The sequence below is a fragment of the Rattus norvegicus genome, chromosome 9, assembly GCF_036323735.1.
Source record: "Rattus norvegicus strain BN/NHsdMcwi chromosome 9, GRCr8, whole genome shotgun sequence".
Taxonomy (NCBI): domain Eukaryota; kingdom Metazoa; phylum Chordata; class Mammalia; order Rodentia; family Muridae; genus Rattus; species Rattus norvegicus.
The window spans coordinates 116,650,832-116,671,606 of NC_086027.1; the positions used below are offsets into that span (position 1 = coordinate 116,650,832).

At 43.6% G+C, this 20,775-nt stretch overlaps 1 protein-coding gene across 50 annotated transcripts in view; it reads left to right on the forward strand.

The window, feature by feature from the left end:
- Epb41l3 (erythrocyte membrane protein band 4.1-like 3) overlaps positions 1–20,775 on the forward strand; it is a 204,411-nt gene that overhangs the window by 147,968 nt on the left and 35,668 nt on the right. For all 50 annotated transcript variants that reach the window (XM_063266554.1, XM_063266552.1, XM_063266563.1 and 47 more), the window contains exons 4-9: positions 6,861–6,965; positions 8,455–8,497; positions 12,239–12,314; positions 14,776–14,994; positions 15,647–15,734; positions 19,798–19,950. In XM_063266554.1, coding sequence (XP_063122624.1) covers positions 6,861–6,965; positions 8,455–8,497; positions 12,239–12,314; positions 14,776–14,994; positions 15,647–15,734; positions 19,798–19,950 — 684 coding nt within the window. The remainder of the gene's footprint in view (positions 1–6,860; positions 6,966–8,454; positions 8,498–12,238; positions 12,315–14,775; positions 14,995–15,646; positions 15,735–19,797; positions 19,951–20,775) is intronic.

Sequence of the window (20,775 nt, forward strand, 5' to 3'; positions counted from 1 at the left end):
TCGTCACTGTTGTTGTCATTTTTGTTGTTATCCTTTATGTTGTTCTCATTGTTGTCAGTGTCGTTTTCATGTTCATCGTTGTCATTGTCTTTGTTGTCATTGTTCTCACTGTCATCATTGTCGTTGCCTTCATCATCATTGTTATTTTCATTGTCATTGTCGTCTTTGTTGTTCTCACTGTTGTCATTGTCATTGTTGTCATTGTTCTCATTGTTGTTGTCATTGTCTTCATCACCATTGTTTTTATTGTCATTGTTGTTTGTTTTCACTGTTGTCATTGTCATTGTTGTCTTTATTGTTAATTGTTCTCACTGTTGTTGTTGTCGAGGTTGTTGTTCTCACTGTTGTTGTTCTCACTGTTGTCGTTGTTGTTCTTATTGTTGTTCTCACTGTTGTTGTCATTGTTCTCACTGTTGTTGTCATTGTTGTTCTTATTGTTCTCACTGTTGTTGTCGTTGTTGTTCTTATTGTTCTCACTGTTGTTGTCGTTGTTCTTATTGTTGTTCTCACTGTTGTTGTTCTCACTGTTGTTGTTGTTCTTATTGTTGTTCTCACTGTTGTTGTTGTTCTCACTGTTGTTGTCGTTGTTGTTCTTATTGTTGTTCTCACTGTTGTTGTAGTTGTTCTCACTGTTGTTGTTGTTCTTATTGTTGTTCTCACTGTTGTTGTTGTTCTCGCTGTTGTTGTCGTTGTTGTTCTTATTGTTGTTCTCACTGTTGTTGTAGTTGTTCTCACTGTTGTTGTTGTTATTGTCATTGTCTTCATCACCATTGTTTTTATTGTCATTGTCTTTGTTTTCACTGTTGTCATTGTCATTGTTGTCTTTATTGTTAATTGTTCTCACTGTTGTCGTTGTTGTTGTTCCATTTTCTGTGTGCTTGTGCACAGGTCTGTAAATGCACACTCTGATGACAAGCACATCTAATGTGGCTCCCAGTCGCATCACTGAGGATTAGGTGGTACTGGTCAGCCCCGTGCTCTCAAACAAACCCATTTCTCATTTCTGCCCTGATCAACCCGCTCTGATGCTTAGCTGCAGCCTGGTTCCTAAAGCAGAGGGTGATGTTTGACGTGTCAAACTTCTCTCATTTCAGGTTTAGTCTTTTTGGGAGAGCCTCCTTCACACCAGTCCCTCCTGTCGGTCTTGGGCTGAGACTGCATGCAACTTTGTGTCTCTCCTTTTGTACTATTTATGTAAACACGAATTAAGAAATTATTTCCAGGGGCTCCAAGGTGGACAAGTCACCCTGTTTGAGGGGGGCACCCCTGAGTGGAGTGGCTCCCCCTTTGCTCTTCTTTCTTCAGTCAGGGGTGGGGTTGTTCTGTCAGTCATTTCAGCCTGCCAGGAATGGTGCTTACGCTTCTGCTCAGGTAGGAAGGAGATCGCCACACTGATAATCTTGCCTGACAGCATTTGTCAGCTAGCAGGCACTGCGGTGAAAGCCTGTGCATGCTGGGCATGGAGCTCAGTGGTAGAACACTTGCCTGGTGACCAGGCATTCAGGGCACTTGGTTTTCATCCCCAGAACCCAGGCAAAAACAATGTGCATTTTAGATGTCTCCTTAAATTGCAGAACTCAGAAGCCGTGTAAGACATTTGTAACTTTCATGCACACATGTTGAGAATAGCTTCAAAGGCAAGTTAATCTTCTGTAGGATTTTGTCAGTGTTTTAGATGGTTATTTGTATCATTTCATTGAAGATTCTGGCTGGTTCATCCGTCATTTCTTGAGAACATTTTTTTTCTGAGAATGTTTGTTGGGAAGGGATGTTGTCAGATTTTAAGCATTAATGCAGGTAAGTCAGTTTTCTCATAACACAGAGTATTGATACAAGAGGCTTGAAATGTGCCCAAGTGGGCCTAAAGCGAATTTGAAAAAGTGAGTATTTTCTCACAGAAATTAAAGTTGCTTTAGAATCCTCCTGTTGGGGAATTTTAAAATTAGGAACCTAAGTAGGTGTGAACACAGGTATGCTCCTCTGGGACCAAAACAACTTCTTCCACAGAAGATACCATAGGAAATGCTGCATGTGAACAAGGAACTCCTTGAGAAAGTCAAAGATGACTTAACTCTCAAGGGACAAGCGTTAAAACTTAATCTTACCTGGTTAGGTAACTGATCCATTAATTTGGAATGAGTGAAAAAATGCATATGCACATACATACACACACATATATGTACATAGCTACATACAAAGATATATACATGTACATGTATGTATACATATATCTACATGTATACACATATAGACATGTGTATGTAAACATACATATAAACATGTAGACATGTATGTGCATGTATGTATATGTGCATGTTTGTATATGCACACATATGTATATGTGTACATGTGTGTATGTACATATGTTTATGTGTGTGCATGTATGTATATATATATGTATAAACATATACATGTACATATGTGTATATATGTATGTGTGTGCATGTGTATATATACATACATTTCCTCATTTGACTCAAAATATCCATTTATGTCCCTGTATTCTTTTATTTTTCTCGTGCTGTGATGATGTAGATAAGAACAGGTGACTCAGAAAGGGAAGATTTATTTTGGCTTACAGTTTGAGAGGAAGACAACATGGTGGCAAGAATGTAGGAGCACTGTCACACTGAGTCTGCGGTGAACAGGCAGAATGAGTGCCAATGCAGGACTCTACCCCTCCCCCATTTCACTCAGTCCAGACAATCAGGACATAGGATGGCACTGCCCATGTTCAGGGTGGGTCCTCTATCCTCACGTACGTCTCTCTGTAAATCCCTCACAGACATCTCCAGGTCTCCAAACTGATTCTAAATCCCATCGAGTTGGCATTAAGCAATCGCATGGCCCCCAGTCTAATGACAAGGAACCTTTATTTAATCATTTAATGAAAAGCATGTCTTTGAGAGCTATCACAGATAAATACAAATTCTCTAAAACTTCTCATCTGTTGGGCCTTAGTCGTGTATTTATTTACGAGTTGTGCTTCAAATGAGAAAAGCTCCCTATGGTTGGTACTTGAACACTTGGTCCCCTGGTGGTGTTTTAGGGGATGTTATGGAAACTTTAGTATGTGAAGCATGGTTGGAGGAAGTATTATCACTGGAGGCGGGCTTTGAGAACCTGTAGCCTCACCCCACCTCTAGTTGTCTTTCTGTTTCCGGTGTACAGACGAGATGTGGTCTCTCAGTTCCCTGCCCCTGCACCGCTGCGTCTCCAGCCATTATGGGCGCCAAGGTCCCTGGAACTATAAGCCAAAATAAAATTCTTCCTGAAGTTGCTTTTGACTGTGGTATTTCATCACAGCAGTGGAGAAGTAACAGATGTCAAGAAGTAGGAATAGTTGAGTAATCCACTCAAAAACAAAATCTGAGTTAGAAAAATCAAGACCTGTTCCTATCAGGAAGAGATTTCAGGGAGTGGAGCAGTCTCAATGTGGAAAACAAGTTTAAAGTCTTAGCTCTCACCACTAGCAGCTTCTTTGTTGCCAGAATGTGGGGCTGCCAGAGACCCAAGAGACAAGGAAAATTATTTTAAACCCAGTCAACCTCAGGAGGTGAGTTATAGCTTCACACCCGCCATAGCCCTACACCATCAAGTAGCCTCATGCCTGTCATGGCCCTACGGCAGCAGGAAAATGGAGAGGTGACAAACATTCTCGAACCTCTGAGTATCTGACACTTAGAGGTAGAGATGTCATTGTTTCTAGTCCATATTGTACATGTGTAGTAGATACACATGTAGTAAGTAGATACACATGTAGTAAGTAGATACACATGTAGTAGATACATGTGTAGTAAGTAGATACACGTGTAGTAGATACATTTGTAGTAAGAAGATGCACATGTAGTAAGTAGATACACATGTAGTAAGTACATACATGTGTAGTAGATACATGTGTAGTAAGAAGATGCACATGTAGTAAGTAGATACACGTGTAGTAGATGGACGTATAGTACATGCACATGTAGTAGGTAGATGCACTTGTAGTAGATGGATGGACAGATGGATGGATGTAGTAGTCACATGTATCAGAGATGGGTGTATAGTAGTTGTTCAGTAACTGGCTTAAAGGTTTTTAAGGCCAAGAAACGAGATATCATGGCTGTGAGGGAGGGACCACTATGAACAGAATATGTTCAAATTATAAAAAAAGGCAGACTACTACAGAGGGAACTAGGAGTCATTAATGTAAATCATTTCTGACAAACAGGAAATGACGAAGTCCTCAGGCTGTCTGTGTCCCTGCCAGGTCAAGGGGAGAACACTGGAAGTCATCTTCCTGAGTCGGTCACCCTGGTGGAAGAACCCGTGTTAACAGACAGACTTTACAGTGTTTCAGTCACAGTTCAGAAATGCTGTAGAATAAACCGCTTTTTCACATTTCTGAGTCGTGTGTTTTAGTTTGGCCAGCGAGTCGTTATTTTCTTACTCCGTGGAACACGCCATTGCTTTTGTAGCTTGCTATAATTTCCACATTACCTCCCCATCAGAATGTATCCCTTTCCTCAAACACTTAGGCTTTGGGAGGACTGAGTGACTAGCTTTCAGGATAATTACAAATGCACAGTTACCCGCTCCACTCACAGGTCTTTTCATGGTTATTATTTTGTCACGGACAGAGTTTACCAATTTTCTTTTATCTCACTGTTAATACATCAAATTTCAAAGATAAATATGCTTAGCATATTGCATATAAAATATCAATACCGCAGAGCAGGAAAGTAATTTAGCTTAATCGTTGGCAGTTACATTGCAGACTCCATGGCTGCGTTTAAAGGCCTTTGAAGCACTTGACGGAAATTGATGGACATTAGCACAATATTCCAGCTGATGGCCGTTTCCCCAGTGATTAATGCCCCCCCTTGCTAGATGACTGCTTGAGGATCCACGGTGCAGCACATCCGTTGGTGTCACTTATTCGTGTGACCTAACTGTAATCTTTAAACTTAGTGTTTTGCTACCTCCGTGTCGTCATGTTCGCCTTATTTCTTCTCAAGGGAGGTGAGAAAATTCGGACTACCATTACACAAGACCGAATGTCACAACGAAATTACAGAAATGAGCACAGCTAAGGGGGACATCACCTATAAGAAGTTGAGTGAAGATCGGAATAGAATGTGAAGGGATAAGACACAGAGCTAGCTCTCCCCAGACCCGGGGAGCTGTTGTGTCTGATCATTCTGAACATGGCTGTGTAAGTCCTGTGTGCTCTCTCCAGCTCTCAGACGGTTTGTGTTTCAGAGCGTTTGACACTGAGCATCAGGCTTTCTCCAGATACTTCTACGTAAGAGTCAGCCCCCAGTCACCCATTCTTCCTTGGTGACACCAGTAACATTTTGTTGTTGTTGTTGTTGTTGTTGTTGTTGTTGTATATTCATTTGTAGGATGAGGATCTCTTTGTGTGTGTGTGTGTGTGTGTGTGTGTGTGTGTGTGTGTGTGTGTGTGTTACCTAGCATCTTGAGAGCATAAAACTGCTAAGCCTGCTGGTGGTAGTTGTGTGTGTGTGTCAGTGTGCAGGTGTGTATGTGTAGGTATGTGTGTGTGCAGGTGTGTACAGATATGTGTGTACAGGTGTGTGTATACAGGTGTCTGAACAGGTGTGTGTGTATGTGTGTGTACAGGTGTCTGTACAGGTGTGTGTGTGTGTGTGTGTGTACAGGTGTCTGTACAGGTGTGTGTGTACAGGTGTCTGTACAGGTGTGTGTGTACAGGTGTCTGTACAGGTGTGTGTGTATACAGGTGTGTGTGTGCAGGTGTGTGTGTACAAGTGTGCACAGGTGTGTGTGTATACAGGTGTGTGTATGGGTGTATGTGTGTACAGGTGTGTGCAGGTGTGTGTATGCAGGTGTGTTTGTGTGTAGATGTGTGTGTGTGCAGGTGGGTGTCTGTAGGTGTGTGTGTACAGGTGTGTGTGTTGATGTGTATGTGTATATATACAGGTGTGTGTGTGCAGGGGTGTGGTGCATGGATGTTTGTGTATTTGTGTCATGTGTGGATGTACATAGGCATGACTCCGGGTTTCAGGGCCAGAGGTCAACCTCAGCCGTCTTTATCACTTTGCCCCTCATCTTCTGATAGAAGGAATACCAGTTATTTGTCTCATCGTGTGATGACAAGTTGGAAGGAAGGAGTGGTTCACTTTGACTCACAGATTGGGGCTACAGTTTCTTGTGGTGGAGAAAGCAGGGCATCGCGGCTTTGTTGTGGGGTGAATCTCTGGGAGGGGAAAAGGTTAATCAGGTGGGGGAGATAGCCATCAGCTGAACAATCGGATCGTGATAACTTCTGTTTCCACCTCGTGCTTCAGAGGCCTCTAACCACCGACTCGGAGTCTGCTCTGCCAACAGTGATTGTTCTATTTATTGTTCCCGAGCTGTAAATGCAGAGTGACGAGCGCTCACACCAAACTGGTTTCCTTTCTCTCTTGATTCATAGTTTAGAACCCCTGCCCGTGTAAAGGTGGGATGCATAGTAAATATGGGTCTTCCTGCGTCAACATCTCTACTTCATACATACCCTCACAGGTACACACAGAGGCTGACCTAATCTAGGTAAATCCAACCAGAAACGCCCTGAGGCTTATCTCCATGCTGTCTGCTCGGTGATGAGCTATGAGCATGAGCTCACACAGCCTCTCGCTGAGCCTGGAAGTCACTGAGTGGCCAGATAGAGAGCACTGGGCATCCCCCTGTCTCATCTGGCCCTGGTCTGGGGTCACAGACATGGGCCACTGAGACCGACACTCACCAACCCCTTCCAACAGTCTGCTTTCTATGCTTGGCCCTGTTGTGCTTTAGTCTCTTGGGAGATTTTCTGCATGTGTTGAATAGCTTCTTCTCTCTTCCCTCCTGTACAGAAGCGCTCCCGAGGACAAGTGCTGTTTGACAAAGTGTGCGAACATCTGAACTTGCTAGAAAAAGACTACTTCGGTCTCACGTATCGAGACGCAGAGAATCAGAAGGTGAGAGGTCAAAGACTGTGAACCATAAAGGCTGGTTGTGTGTTACTGTACAGAAGTGACGTGAAATCAAAGGGACATGCAGCTTTCTCTGTGTACAACCCCTGCCCCATGCGCATGCATCTTTGGGTCCCTAAATGTGACTTGTCTCCCTTTTCCTTCATGAAGAGAATCCTAGGCAACTTCCCGTATCCTTGAATTTTGAAACAGTAGGTCAGCGGCAGTTTTCATCTTCTAGATTTAATGCTGGGGAACCATTTGATCAAGGGCTTTTCCCCATAATACATCTCTCTTGATCTCATGGTAGCCAAATATTTAGATCCTATGTGGAAAACATATGTATACCCCCCAACTCTGTGAAGAAACTGTGGATGTGACATAAAAAATTAGAATGATATTTGCCAACTGGTAACCTATCCAGTGTTTGAGTACCTGTGTAGTGTGTGAGCACCTGTGTGGTGTGTGAGAACACCTGTGTGGTGTGTGTGAGCACCTGTGCAGTGTGAGCACCTGGGCAGTGTGTAAGCACCTGGGCAGTGTGTGTGAGCACTTGTGCAGTGTGTGAGAGCACCTGTGTGGTGTGTGAGAGCACCTGTGTGGTGTGTGAGGACCTGTGTGGTGTGTGAGAGCACCTGTGCAGTGTGTGAGCACCTGTGTGGTGTGTGAGGACCTGTGTGGTGTGTGAGAGCACCTGTGTGGTGTGTGAGGACCTGTGTGGTGTGTGAGAGCACCTGTGCAGTGTGTGAGGACCTGTGTGGTGTGTGAGAGCACCTGTGTGGTGTGTGTGAGCACCTGTGCAGTACGTGAGCACCTGTGCAGTGTGTGTGAGCACCTGTGCAGTGTGTGTGAGAACCTGTGTGGTGTGTGAGAGCACCTGTGTGGTATGTGAGAGCACCTGTGCAGTATGTGAGCACCTGTGCAGTATGTGAGCACCTGTGTAGAATGTGTGAGGACCTGTGCGATGTGTGTGAGCACCTGTGCAGTGTGAGCACCTGTGCAGTATGTGAGGACCTGTGCAGTGTGTGAGCACCTGTGCGGTGTGTGAGGACCTGTGCAGTATGTGAGCACCTGTGCAGTGTGTGAGCGCCTGTACCACGTGTGAGTAGGTGTTCGGTGTCTAGGATGATATCTCTACATGCTTATACTTGACTAAGTGCAGCAGTTCAGAGATTTATCCCATAACTAAGCAGGAAGCAAAGAGGGGCCCTGTTTCCATTGCGTGGACACTGAAAGCCAAGTGTGGAAGTTCCGTTCATACGGATCGTTTGTTTTTATTGCACACAAGTCAAGAATATTCCTACTGAAGTGACAGGCAAAATCTGATTTATTATTAAACATCTGGCTTTTCCCAGGAGAATTTTATCAGGCCCTGTAAATGCACGTGTCTCCTGATTTAGCATTTGTGCTCTCACAAGGCTTGTCTATGTCCAATCATTGCTCGATTTATCTCCTCTTTTTGATTCAAATTCATACTGTCCATTTCTTTTTTCAGAACTGGTTGGACCCTGCTAAGGAAATTAAAAAGCAGATTCGAAGTAAGTTCCTTCTAGTTCTTTTATGTGGCATGGCGGCGGTGTGTGGAAGGGGTGTTGCGTGGACTGGTAACCGACACCCAAGTGGCTCCTAAGAAGAAGAAAGGGCTCGGAGACCATTGCCAGGTGAAATGTGGTCTGACACATGGGTCTGGCTCCAGGAAGGCTTGTTTTTGTCCTCACAGCTCAGAAACTAAAATGGCTTTGACAGGTGACCTGCTTCTTGCCTGTACCCAGATGTGAAATACAATTTAATCAGGTTTTGCCGCACTTACCACTTAAGTATTTAAAGTTCCAAACTTAATTATTCATGTTAAAATGGTCACTAATGTACAGAGCCACGCTAAAATTAACTGTTTGGTGACTTTGAAAGGGGGTAGCAAACCAGTTAATCCGTTGTCCTTGGCAACCTTTCCTCTCTCCCTAAGGACAAGAGATGGACATTTCTGCTGGGCCTAGTGGCACATGTTTGTAAATCCCAGCTTTGAGGAGGCTAGGGCATGATGATCATGGGTTCAATACCCAGCCTGGGATACTAAGTAGGACTCCGTCTCAAAGAGACAGAGAGTCATGAACAACAAAAAAGTGTATGTCTCCTAATTGACAGAGACCATTCCATAAGCACAGCTCAGATCTGGGACAGAAGTAGCTAATGATATTAAGCAAGTTGCTAAGATCTAGTGTTCAGATGTAGATTAAAATGGAAGTGTTTTTCCACTTATTTGTCTTAGTGAAGATTGCATAAGGTCAACATCTTTACTAGCAAGACCCTACCCAACTGGTAGGATGAGATCTTTCAGAGACTGGAGACCAAGCTGGTGAACTCTTAAGTCTCGGATTCATGTAAATGCTGACACTGGACAGCTTGTTCTTAGGAAAGCACTCAGGGTCGTGTGTTTTATACACCCACACTAGAGCTTAAAAATCTTGCCTTCTACTATATAATGTGAATCGTATGGTATAGAATAAGGTAGTTTATGACCTGTAATAGCAATGTGATATACAGTGACTTGTGTTAGGAAAAGATGGTTAGATTTGAATATCTGACCAGTGTTGAAGATTAATAACCTTTTAATAAAAGGCAGCCCTTTGTTTATCAAAAGTTTATCATTTGAAATACTGCATGGTGCACACACAGTATTTACATCACTGTGTTGGGACTGCTTTCTCTTTCCCTCTAGGCCATCCTTGGAGCAGAGGCTGTCAGTCCTTTTACATGAGCCCCTCCTTCCTCACCATGTCTGTCTGTCTCTCTCTCTCTCTCTCTCTCTCTCTCTCTCTCTCTCTCTCCCTTCCTTCTTCCCTCCCACCCCCTCCTCTCCCTCGCTTTTCCTCTCTCCTAATTTCATTTTCTCGGTAATCTCTGGTTCAGTGTCTCATCTCCCTGGCTTTTGTTTGGGTCCATGATTGGCATGTAGATTGTGTCACTCTCTCCTTAAAATTTCCACTTGTTTGCAAATGCACTGAAAGACTTTGGAGTTGTTCCAGCATGAGCTTAAGAAGGTGACTCCTTTGTAATAGAGGTCATCACAGCCACCTCCCAAATTAGGATGCTTACTAAAACCAAAGGTTCAACACAATATTCCAAGGCTTAGGAATGGAAGCCTCCAGAATAAAGCTTAGAAACTTGGCATTTCTCAGAACACGTTTGGGCTCACTGTCGTCTACAAATCAATAAGTAGAATGAGGGTTTTGTGTTGAAAAGTCGCTTATACTCTCTGGTGATTGGTTTCCAACTCTGAGTTGTCAATGGAGCCAAGGCTTACTTGAAGTCCATGAAAATTACGAGGAGCAATCAATCTTCTTCCCATGAGTAATCCATTAGTTTGAATCCCACTTGCTTGGTGTAAAGCCAGCTCCTGATGTCACCTGACTATTGTTAGACACTGAAGGGGATCTGTTTTAGTGAGAACCGAGCTAGAATCAATAGGAACATAAAACAAAATAAGACAGGTTTCACAATAATAAAGATTCTTTTTGAAAGGGTAGGAAAAGGATCACCAAAAAATATATTTGAATGGCAGACATTTATGCATTATGATTCTTAAAGCCCGTGTTTCATTCGTGTCTTGAATATCTTGAAAATGGTATTGAGCACCCAGTAATGGCTGACTGGATGCTGTCGACTCTTTGGCATGTAGAACCTTAAGCAGGAGGTAGGTGGTGGTAGTTCTGAGAATAAACAAGGAGTCACAAGTGGAGCTGTGACCTTGGTGACAGAAATGTAGACACTGACAGAGCCAAGCATTGCCACCCCTGCAGGAGACGGAAGTGGGGAAACATATATGGTGGTGCTCCTTTGTCTGGGCTGTCTGAGAATGGCTTGTGGGGCACCTGGAGTTCCCAAAAGTCCTTCCACAGGCAGAGGAAGACAGTGTGAGAGGACTAGGTCACAGAAACACGGAATGAGCAAGCCCATGGCACAAATGTCAGTGCACCTTTGAGGAGCTTTGCAGATCCTTCCAGAGGAAATGCTAGAGAACCATTAGTGTACTCACTGACGGAGGGAAACAAGTTCGGTGTCACAGAGGAGGGATGCCCAGAATTTGACAGGTCACTGTATCTTAAAGCCAAGAGAAATGAGCAAGAGAAATAAGAGATTATGTCTAAAAACAAAGATACAGAAAAGGTCAAAGCGAGTGTGTCTCTGCTTCCTGTTTATGTTGACGGCAGTTGCTCCGTTACCGGAGCATGGAGTTCAGTGTGCCCAATAGCTTCTGACAGGAGCCAGCCTAAAGGAAAAACGGTTGGTTTTAGCTCCGTGGTCGCTTGACTCATTTACTCCCAGGGAGGGGGAGGTGGCAGGAGAAGGACTTACTTTTATAAGTGTCCCTCCTCTACCTCCCATGATGCTATGAATCTGTAAAGGGATTGATCCAGTCATGAAGTTGTAGCTGGCATAATCCAGTCACATCCCAGAGGCCCTGCCTAAGCACAGCTTCAGTGACGACCAAGCCTTCAACATGAGCTCCGAGGGAACATCTTAAATCCAAAAACTCAGTAAATCAAGGTGACACTTTAAGGGTAGCAGTGTACAGACGGGTCAGGGAATGGAGATGCCAACATCTGCTTGACACTTTTGCTTCTGGAGAAGACTTAAACGATGCCATGGGCCAAACATAGCCCAATGTATAAAAAGGCTGGTGTGAGGTGTGAGTGGGATTGGATGATGTCCCTCTGATGCATCCGGGTATCCACGAAAGTTCTCTTGGGTCAGAAAGGAATTCTCAGCAGCTACAGAGCAGCCCATTTATTGAAAGCAGTATTCACTACCACAGACCTTTCCCATAAAATAAATATATGTTTGCTCATACCTTGACATTTATCCTAATGGGATTTGGCTTGCAATAACAGAGTGGAAAGGCCCTAATAGACGTGAGTTCTGTTGGCGATTGGCATACATGCTACCGAGAAATTCATAGCAGTGGATCTAGCCAGTTCCAGCTCTCTGGTGCAAGGTCACCTCTGTGGTTTGCTTCCCTTCCCTTCAACAGAGGCAAATCCTTGATTATGAGAGAAAGGAGAAAATTTGGTCACTTTCCTTGTTTCCTAAAGGGGCCAGTAAATGACTTGATTGGGGTCAAGGTTTAAAATTAAATTATCTATGGAGTCCGGATAACAGTGGTCCAAAGGTACCTGATGTTACTGCCCTGCGTCGTCGGGGCACTACGAGCTTTGACTTAAAATCACACGTAGATGGTAGTTCCCTAAGGATTTCTTCTGATTTCTGCCCTATCCCTGCAGGTGGTGCTTGGCATTTTTCATTTAATGTGAAGTTTTACCCACCAGACCCTGCCCAGCTATCAGAAGATATCACCAGGTATTTGAAAGTTGGCTGTGGGAACAGTAGCATGCTGGGAGAGCCATGCCTGTCTTGGGTGTGCTAAGAAAGAGCGTCTGTGGTAGCCTGACAGTCACTGCCTCGCACAGGGCAAAGGAAAGGCAACCAAATGAGCTCAAACGTGGGTTCCCACCACTGTATCCCCCAGTGAGAGGCTGATATGTCCGTCTGTCTGGACTTCGGGGAAACGTGCAAAACGGAGATAGCCACCCACCCTGCATGGGATCCAGCCATACATGATATAGCGGCAACACTGAGGGATCCTGCTTTAAGCTTAAATTACAAATGTCTTTACATGCTTCTCTCTGTGTTACCAACCTGAAAGTTCACAGCCCAACGGAGGGAGAGATTAGGAGGGAGGAGAAGACACGAATCAGTGAAAGAGTTGGGAATATATAATATAGTATCTGGGAAGATATTAAGAAATGGGTCTAACAGACAAATATTCCCGATTGGTGGCTGAGCTTAGAGAACGAAAGGGGGTTCCCTTTACAAAAATCATACCGTGTAACTTAGTCCGTTCTTGCTCCCTTCCCCAAACCCCAGAGACTGTGGTTGACAAACAGAAATTTACTTGATACATTCTGGAGCCTACGAGTTCAAGACAAGTTTGCTAGTGGTAGTCTTTATGGTGAGGGTCTGCTTCCTAGTCGCAGACCACTGACTTGTTACTGTGCCCTCCCTGGGGAGACTTCCTGTAGCTTGTTTTAAAGGCACCAATCGCATTTATGAAGCTCCTCCCTCCGAATCTAACCACCCCTGGAAGCCCCACCCAGCTCATCACGTGGGATTGGACTAGCCTTTCAGCGTTTGGATCTCGGGGCAGACACTAAGACGTGGGCATTCCGGACCGTTGTTCTCAGTCTGCATGTCTCAGTTGATGTTTCCACACTGTGATTTCAATTTCCCATCCCTTGCCATGCATAGTGGTGAGGCTATGACCAAGATGACTTGGTCCCGTGTGCACACGATTTTCTGTGTAAGCCTCATACTCTTTTTTTTGGAAGGTTTTTCAAAGAAAAGAAATTTCTCAAAACAGTGCCCCTCCACTTGCTGCATTGGAAGACAATTTTATCAAAATTCTTGAAAAGAGTAGTGATCAGTTCCAGGGATATCTTTTATGTTTGTAACGAATTAGAGAAAATGTGTGCTTTGTCTTTTATAAAGACGCTTCTGCTCAGGACTGAGCGCTTAGTTAAGACTGATTTGTGCTTATAGACCCTAAATATTCTTGGACTTATCAATTAATGCACAGCTCCCGCCTTCTGGTGTAGAATCCTTAGAACCGTGGGATGTGTAAGAATTCTAATATCTGAGTTACACAGACTTTGCATCTGTCTGTGGCCAAACTTACTGCAGACTTCTCTCACATAGATGACTATATAACCATTAAAGCTTGTTACTGTCACCTGTGGGGAGGTTATCTGTCAATCTTTTTATTATTTCATGTTTTCTATCTATGAATCTCACATAAACAAAAAACAGATCGGCCACTAATGCAGTTGCTTTACGACATCATGGCAGAATTATATGAAAAACAGGGGGGTTATATCTCTTCCTTTTAAAACTGTTTGCCTATGATGACAATGTTCCCAGATTTCAAGGTAGGAGACTTTTATAGAATTTGTGTCAGCAAGATTCCAGGAAGACATCATACTAGAGAGAGCGATATAAAAGAGTAGAAATTGCTGGTTTTTAGAAAACCAGGGTTAGGTAGAGCTCCTAACCCTCAGCTGTTGGGTTATCTCGGGTTGGCTTGGTTGAATTACAAGTCCTGTTGTCTAGACTTCAGGAGGATAAGCCCTCCCGGAAGGCTGCCTGGCTCTGGTGATTTTACATAAGAACATCCTTTGTTTTTTTTTTTTTATTGGATTTTTTTAAATTTACATTTCAAATGTTATCTCCTTTCCCAATTTTCCCTCCAGAAACCTCCTATCCCATCTCCCTTCCCCCTGATTCTATAAGGGTGTCCACCCATCCACCCACCTCCCTGCCCTGGGGCATCGAGCCTTGACAGGACCAAGGGTATCTCCTCGAATTGATGCCAGACAAGGCCATCCTCAACTCACCCCAACTGCTGATGGAAATACTAGGAAAATACATCTTTAAATGTCTTTCACTCTGAGCTTGGTTGATTAAGCCTTGTTTTATTATGAAAAGGTCCTGCTTGTAAGTTCTCTAAATACCATTCATAACCCACTCGCTTCTCCTTACATAGATTGATTGATTATAGTTGACATTGTTAAAAGAGTGTGCAGATGTACCCTTACAGAGTTAACTGGCCTGGGAGAAATTGTTTATGAATACTAAGTCTGATTCCTTGGTAATCTCATGCACGAATATGGTGTTTGTAGAACCGTGTTCTCCCTGAATGGCCCCTTCCGCATCTTTCAGCGCGCAGTAACGCTAGCTTTCTCTTTGTTCTTCTGGCCCCTGGAAGGTACTACCTCTGCTTGCAGCTGCGAGATGATATTGTGTCTGGACGCCTACCCTGTTCCTTCGTGACCCTCGCCCTGCTGGGCTCCTACACAGTGCAGTCAGAGCTTGGGGACTATGATCCTGATGAATGTGGAAATGACTACATTAGCGAGTTCCGCTTTGCGCCAAACCACACGAAAGAACTGGAGGATAAAGTGATCGAGCTGCACAAGAGCCACAGGTCGGTACCGAGAGCCCTTGTGCGCTCATTGTGGGCTTTGCGGTGGGAGGGTCTAAGGGAGGGGCGGAGCCTACACGTGCTTAAAATGGTGGCCTAGGTAAACTCGCTCTCAAAGTAGCCAGGCATTTTTTTTTTTAATGTTCCTACAAAGCTGTATGTCTCAAGATTATTTTCCCACGCTTTTGCTAAGTATCTGTTACTCACAATGGTTGGGAGCAGAGGTGTTTCAGATTTCAGATGTTTTCAGACTATGGACATATGGCATAGTAACTATGTTTGGGATGAGATGAGAATCTAAATAGGAAATCCCAGTTATGTTTAATAAACACCTGACGTGCGTGACCTCCAGGTGACCTTATACAGTATTTTTTTGGAATGCCTCAAACCATCATCTCAATACTTTAAAAGATTGGGATTTTTAGAGCATTTCAGCTTTGGAATTTTGAATTAGGGATGCTCAAACTTGAATGTGCTGGTTTCCCAGTGGAGGCCTTTGTACCAGATTAGGAGGGAACTAAGTGAGAGATCTTTCAGGCCTCCCAGGTAAAGGGAAGCAGCAGACAGACGGGCCTGCAGGAGCGGGCCAGTTGCTTTTCCATTTTCAATTCTAGTTGATTGGAAAAGATGTAACACTTAAATTTTTCCTGACCAGAGGAATGACGCCAGCCGAGGCAGAGATGCACTTCCTGGAGAATGCCAAAAAGCTCTCCATGTATGGGGTAGACTTACACCACGCAAAGGTAGGTGCTTGTGACTCACTTCATGGAAACGAATATTTCTGTGCTTCAAACCTGTGGGCTTTTGAACTCTATTCCATGTTAAAACAAACAAACAAACAAACAAACAAAACAGTGTTCATCTTTATAGGGAGGTAGGCACACTTCCTGGCTCAGACATACATTCATGGGAACCAGGCCTAGGTGAAGTCTCTGTTTCCTGTTGATTCACAGTACTTGCCCTTGACCTAGGAGCCCTAACTCTCCCTGCCTCCCTGATATAAACCTATCTCTCACTCTCCGCTGACATGTGACCTTTGTGCCCCCTACCCCGTCTCACCCCCCCGTCCTTAAACATACCCTCCTTATCTGAACAGTCCTGCTCCTGTCTGTCTGTCTGACGTTGTCCAAAGCCACGCACGTTCATCTGTTATGTGTTGTGCACTGTTTCTAACTCTCCCGTTTTGAACCCACCAAACCACTCAGTGAGTTTGTGTTTAATTTAAAGAATCCTGTCTCTGAAGTTTAACTACTCTGACCCATATAACAGTGCTTTGAAATGAGATTTCTTTAAAAGTACAGCAACTTAGGGGGTAGCCATTCAGGGTAAGGACTGCCTTCCCAACTAGTAAGGGACGTAGTTATTAGTAATGTTTGAAGTGCATCTGGGAAGGAAGAAGTTGGAATTAAGTCGCAGGAGCGTTTTGATCGTTCAAGGACATAGAACAGTTTTGACCCCTTGTGATGGTTTTTCTAGAATTATCCTCCTCAGCATTGCCAGACTGAGTACATGACTGCAAGTCTACTATTTAGACAACTGGGAGCAAACATGCTGTGAAAATATAAGAAGCACTTTTAAAAGCTCCTATCGACAAAATACGTGAACTTGGTTGGGACTCTAGAGACGGAATCTCTTTTGACCTTTTCAAAGGGTTGGTCCTTAACAATACTGGGTAGTTCCATCTGCCTGAGGCTCACAAGATAATATCCATCTTATAAAGGAACAAGGATTTGACCTCTGTTAGATGTCCCCAGCTACAGTCTAGAACTCAAAAGAATGTGTGATTACAGCTTCTAAGGAAGCAAAGTCTTTTTCACTGTCCATCCTGAAGCCTAGGGATAAAGAGATTCCAGGTGGCCAAGGTCAAGCAAATCTCACAACCATGATAAACAAAGAGAATGAGGTCTCTGCTCTGTAAGTGCTGTGGATAATAAACTTTTCTCTGTCCTTGGGGGCATCTCTCTATGACGACATTCACATGCCTACTGTGCTGGCTGTGTAGACAGAGTTGGGGTGTGTCAGCCTGTTCTGGGGGAGCTCTTGGGAAACAAGGCAAGTCTACTGTGAGATTAGACAGGAAAATGGTAGGCATCTGGTTTGATGGGTAATGTCTGTGTGGTTTGATGGGTGATGTCTGTGTGGTTTGATGGGTGATGTCTGTTTGATTTGATGGGTTATGCCAGGCGGATGCTAATATGCTACATGCCCAATCTCCTTGCTGTGTGTGTGTGTGTGTGTATGTGTGTGTGTGTGTGTGTATGTGTAAGTGTGTGTGTGTGTGGGGGGGGGTGATGTCAGCTGCATGGTCCTTTTTTGCTTGTTTTTGGTGTTTTGTTTTGTCTTTTCTGCTATGCCAGGTATATATCTGGGTAGTGCTTTCAAAATAAAACTAAAGACATCCAGTGAAACTTTATTTTAAATCTTCATGTTTTCTCCAGTTGGCTAAAAGGTGAAGAAACGAGCATGGCAAGATAATCTGAGTGAATGCAGCAAGTTTTGCTTTACCTCACACACCGTGATCCTTTCACTACCTAGAAATAAAGATTAGTGCATCCTTTAGGGAAGTGCAGCACCGGATGGGTCATTGCTACCAGGAAATCAAACCACTTAACATAGCAGTAGCCACTGAACTTAAATAGATGGCTGCTTTTTGTTTAATAATATGATTTGAAATTATGCCAATTAAGAAGAATGAGTTATGGAAGTGGAATGCATCCTGTTACAGGATTTTTATCTGAATATTAAGTATAACAAACGATTCGGTTGTAGACTTCACTTTCTCGTGAAGCCGTGCTCCATCGTTTCAAGAAGGAAATTAAACTGATTAAATTAGTGCTAATCTCCGGTCATCAGTGAGATGCTTCTCTTATGTGGATGGCATCAGTGAGATGCTTCTCTTATGTGGATGGCACGTGTGTCTTTAAGCTCCAGATTCATTTAAACATTCCAGATTGCCACCTTGGACCCCATAAGAAATACCTGTATTTGAGAATGGTCTTGTGTTTGGAAAACCGACCCTAAATAATTTGTTTTCTCTTAGGAAATCTGTATGTGCTTGTTTAATCCCTTAATATCTGTCTTACTAGGTTTTGTCAAATTTTTTTATTTGATGTAAGTTTATAAAGTGTGTGTGTGTGTGTGTGTGTGGTATGTGTGTGTATATATGTGTGTATGTGTCTATGTGTGTGTGTATGTGTGTGGTGTGTGTATATGTGTATGTGTGCATTTGTGTATATATATGTGTGTGTGTATGTGTGTGTACATGTGTGTGCAGTATGTGTGTATATGTGTGTGTGCATATGTGTGTTTGTGTGTGTGTGTATGTGTGTGTGCATGCGCGCATGTGTGTGTATTCCTCTCAGGTGCCCTATGATTGAAATATTGAAGGACAGTAATAGTTCAGTAGTGGAGAGAAAGACTGCATATGTTGGTAAACACTGTGAGCATTGCAGTGACAGAGGCAGGAAGATTGAGCATGTATAAGACCACCAGAGCCACGTAGCAAGACCTCAGACAATCAAGTCCAAGTCTGTTGTTCAAAGCAAAGATCCAAGTTAATTCCTTGTTGCTGCCAGAAATCATAAAGAAATGAATTAAAATCAATTAAGTTGATAACAGAACCCATTGCCTTCACCAGGACAGGCAGACCCACCTCAGGTCTGTCTACAGAGCCAGTGCAGTAGGTATATGAATGCCGTCACAGGGAGATGCCTCCAAGAAGAACGATGAAAACTTTACTGCCTGAGATCCTTGAGATTGGCTCAAGGGGTAGCCCCTGGCAGAATTTTGACAGAAATATCTTTTGCTCGTATGCAGTTAATGAGCTACAGACTCCATAGTTCCATTGTTTTATTCACCTTTGCTTCTAACAAACATGTTGATTGATACATGCTGGACGGACCCAACACTGGCCAGTTACAGAGGCAAGACCCTTCCTTTTTGCTTATGGCGAGGGTCTTGGGGTTAGTAACTCCTACCACATAGGAGAATGAGGTGCCCATGTCTGGCTCTTCTGTTCTTCCCTCTTTACCTATCTGGTGCTGCACAGTGACTCCAAGATGGCAGGCCCGTGACAGCTAGCAGAGACCTCCCTGTCACTTCCTGGGTGGGCTGGACCTGCTTGTGAAGTTTCCTGTCCTCTGCTTCCAGAGCTGTTGGGGCATTGCCCCTTACATACATTGTGATGTTGTCCTGTCTTATCCTTCACAAGCCACAGCAGAGTCCATTTTACAGACTTCCATGCATAAAACATTCCAAGGCGGGACAGATGTCACAATGATACCTTGTAAACAAGGTGACTGGGCCACTCTACACCTCAGAATTTCATTATAAAGACTATGGATGTGTGTGCATGTGTGTGCATGTGTGTGTGTGTATGTGTGTGCATGTGTATGCGTGTGTGCATGTGTGTGTATGTGTGTGCATGTGTGTGTATTGTGTGCTTGTGCATGCTTGTGCATGTGTGTCTCTGTGTGTGTGCCTGCTTGTGCGTGCTTGTGCATATGTGTATGTCTGCACACACACACAAACACACACACACACACACACATGTATTGCACACTCTGTATGCAGTATTAGTGCTGTAAGTCTGAGGATACTCGGGGAATTGATTTAACTTTTCCAGCCCTCCACAGTGAAAAATATCATCATTAAAATGCTATTATGTGGTAGTGGTGCTTGACAAACTGCAACAGTATTTTTTGTATTTAAATTAGTCAATTATACCTTCTGTCATGGAGTCCTAAATAATCTCGTACCTGCAAGAAAATGGAAATGAGTGAGAACCTGCCCCGTTATTTCTTCCAGGATTCGGAAGGCGTGGAGATCATGTTAGGGGTCTGTGCCAGCGGCCTGTTGATCTATCGTGACCGGCTTCGAATAAACAGATTTGCTTGGCCCAAGGTCCTAAAAATTTCTTATAAACGGAACAACTTTTACATTAAAATCCGGCCAGGAGAGGTAAGTAGTCCATATCTCCATAAGCTCTTGGAAGGAAGATTCCCAAGTGCAAGCAGAAATATAAACCATGTGTTGGGGAATTGCAAGCACTGTGGGACACGGGGAATTTTCACGTCTAAATGCCTCTGAGAATTCATTGTAGGTTTCTCCAGGAAATGGTAACAACATGTTCTCTTCTTTATTAGGCTAGTCCAGTGTTTTGTTTTGTTTTGTTTTGTTTTGTTGTTTTAAACCAATGGCATACATTGACTGAAAGGACCTTTAAAGTTATATTTTAATGTAGAATCGAGATGCCTCAAACTGTGGTGAATATCTCTCTTCCCTGGTGTCTTGTCGTCGTGTTCTCCTGTTAATCTGGGTGTTCTTCACACCAGTAACTTAAAGATACATGCTCTAAGGTCTAAGGAGTGGAGTTCTGAATGCCAATTATTATCTATTTTATTCATTCGTTAGAGAAACCAGTAAAAGAATAAGAATTGTTAATACTCTTTAAGCCACAGTCTACCCAATGAACTTCCATCATCCTTGACGATCTGTGCACAGCGAGCTGTGAATGCCAGCTGTCCCCCCCCCTTAGGAGAAAATTAACAAGTACCTCTAATTTCTAACAGGTGGGATTTAATATATTAAAGGCTCTCAAGCCTCAAAGATCCCTGCCCTTTTGTATCTCTGAACATTTTCTGGCATAATCTCTCTGAGGCTTTCATCCCTCCACTGAAGCCTCTTAGTGGAAAATCATTTCTCAAAATGAAAGTGTAAGGCTGGAGAGACGGGCTCTGTAGTTAAGTGCACTCGCTCGTTGCTCTTGCAGAGGACCAGATAGAT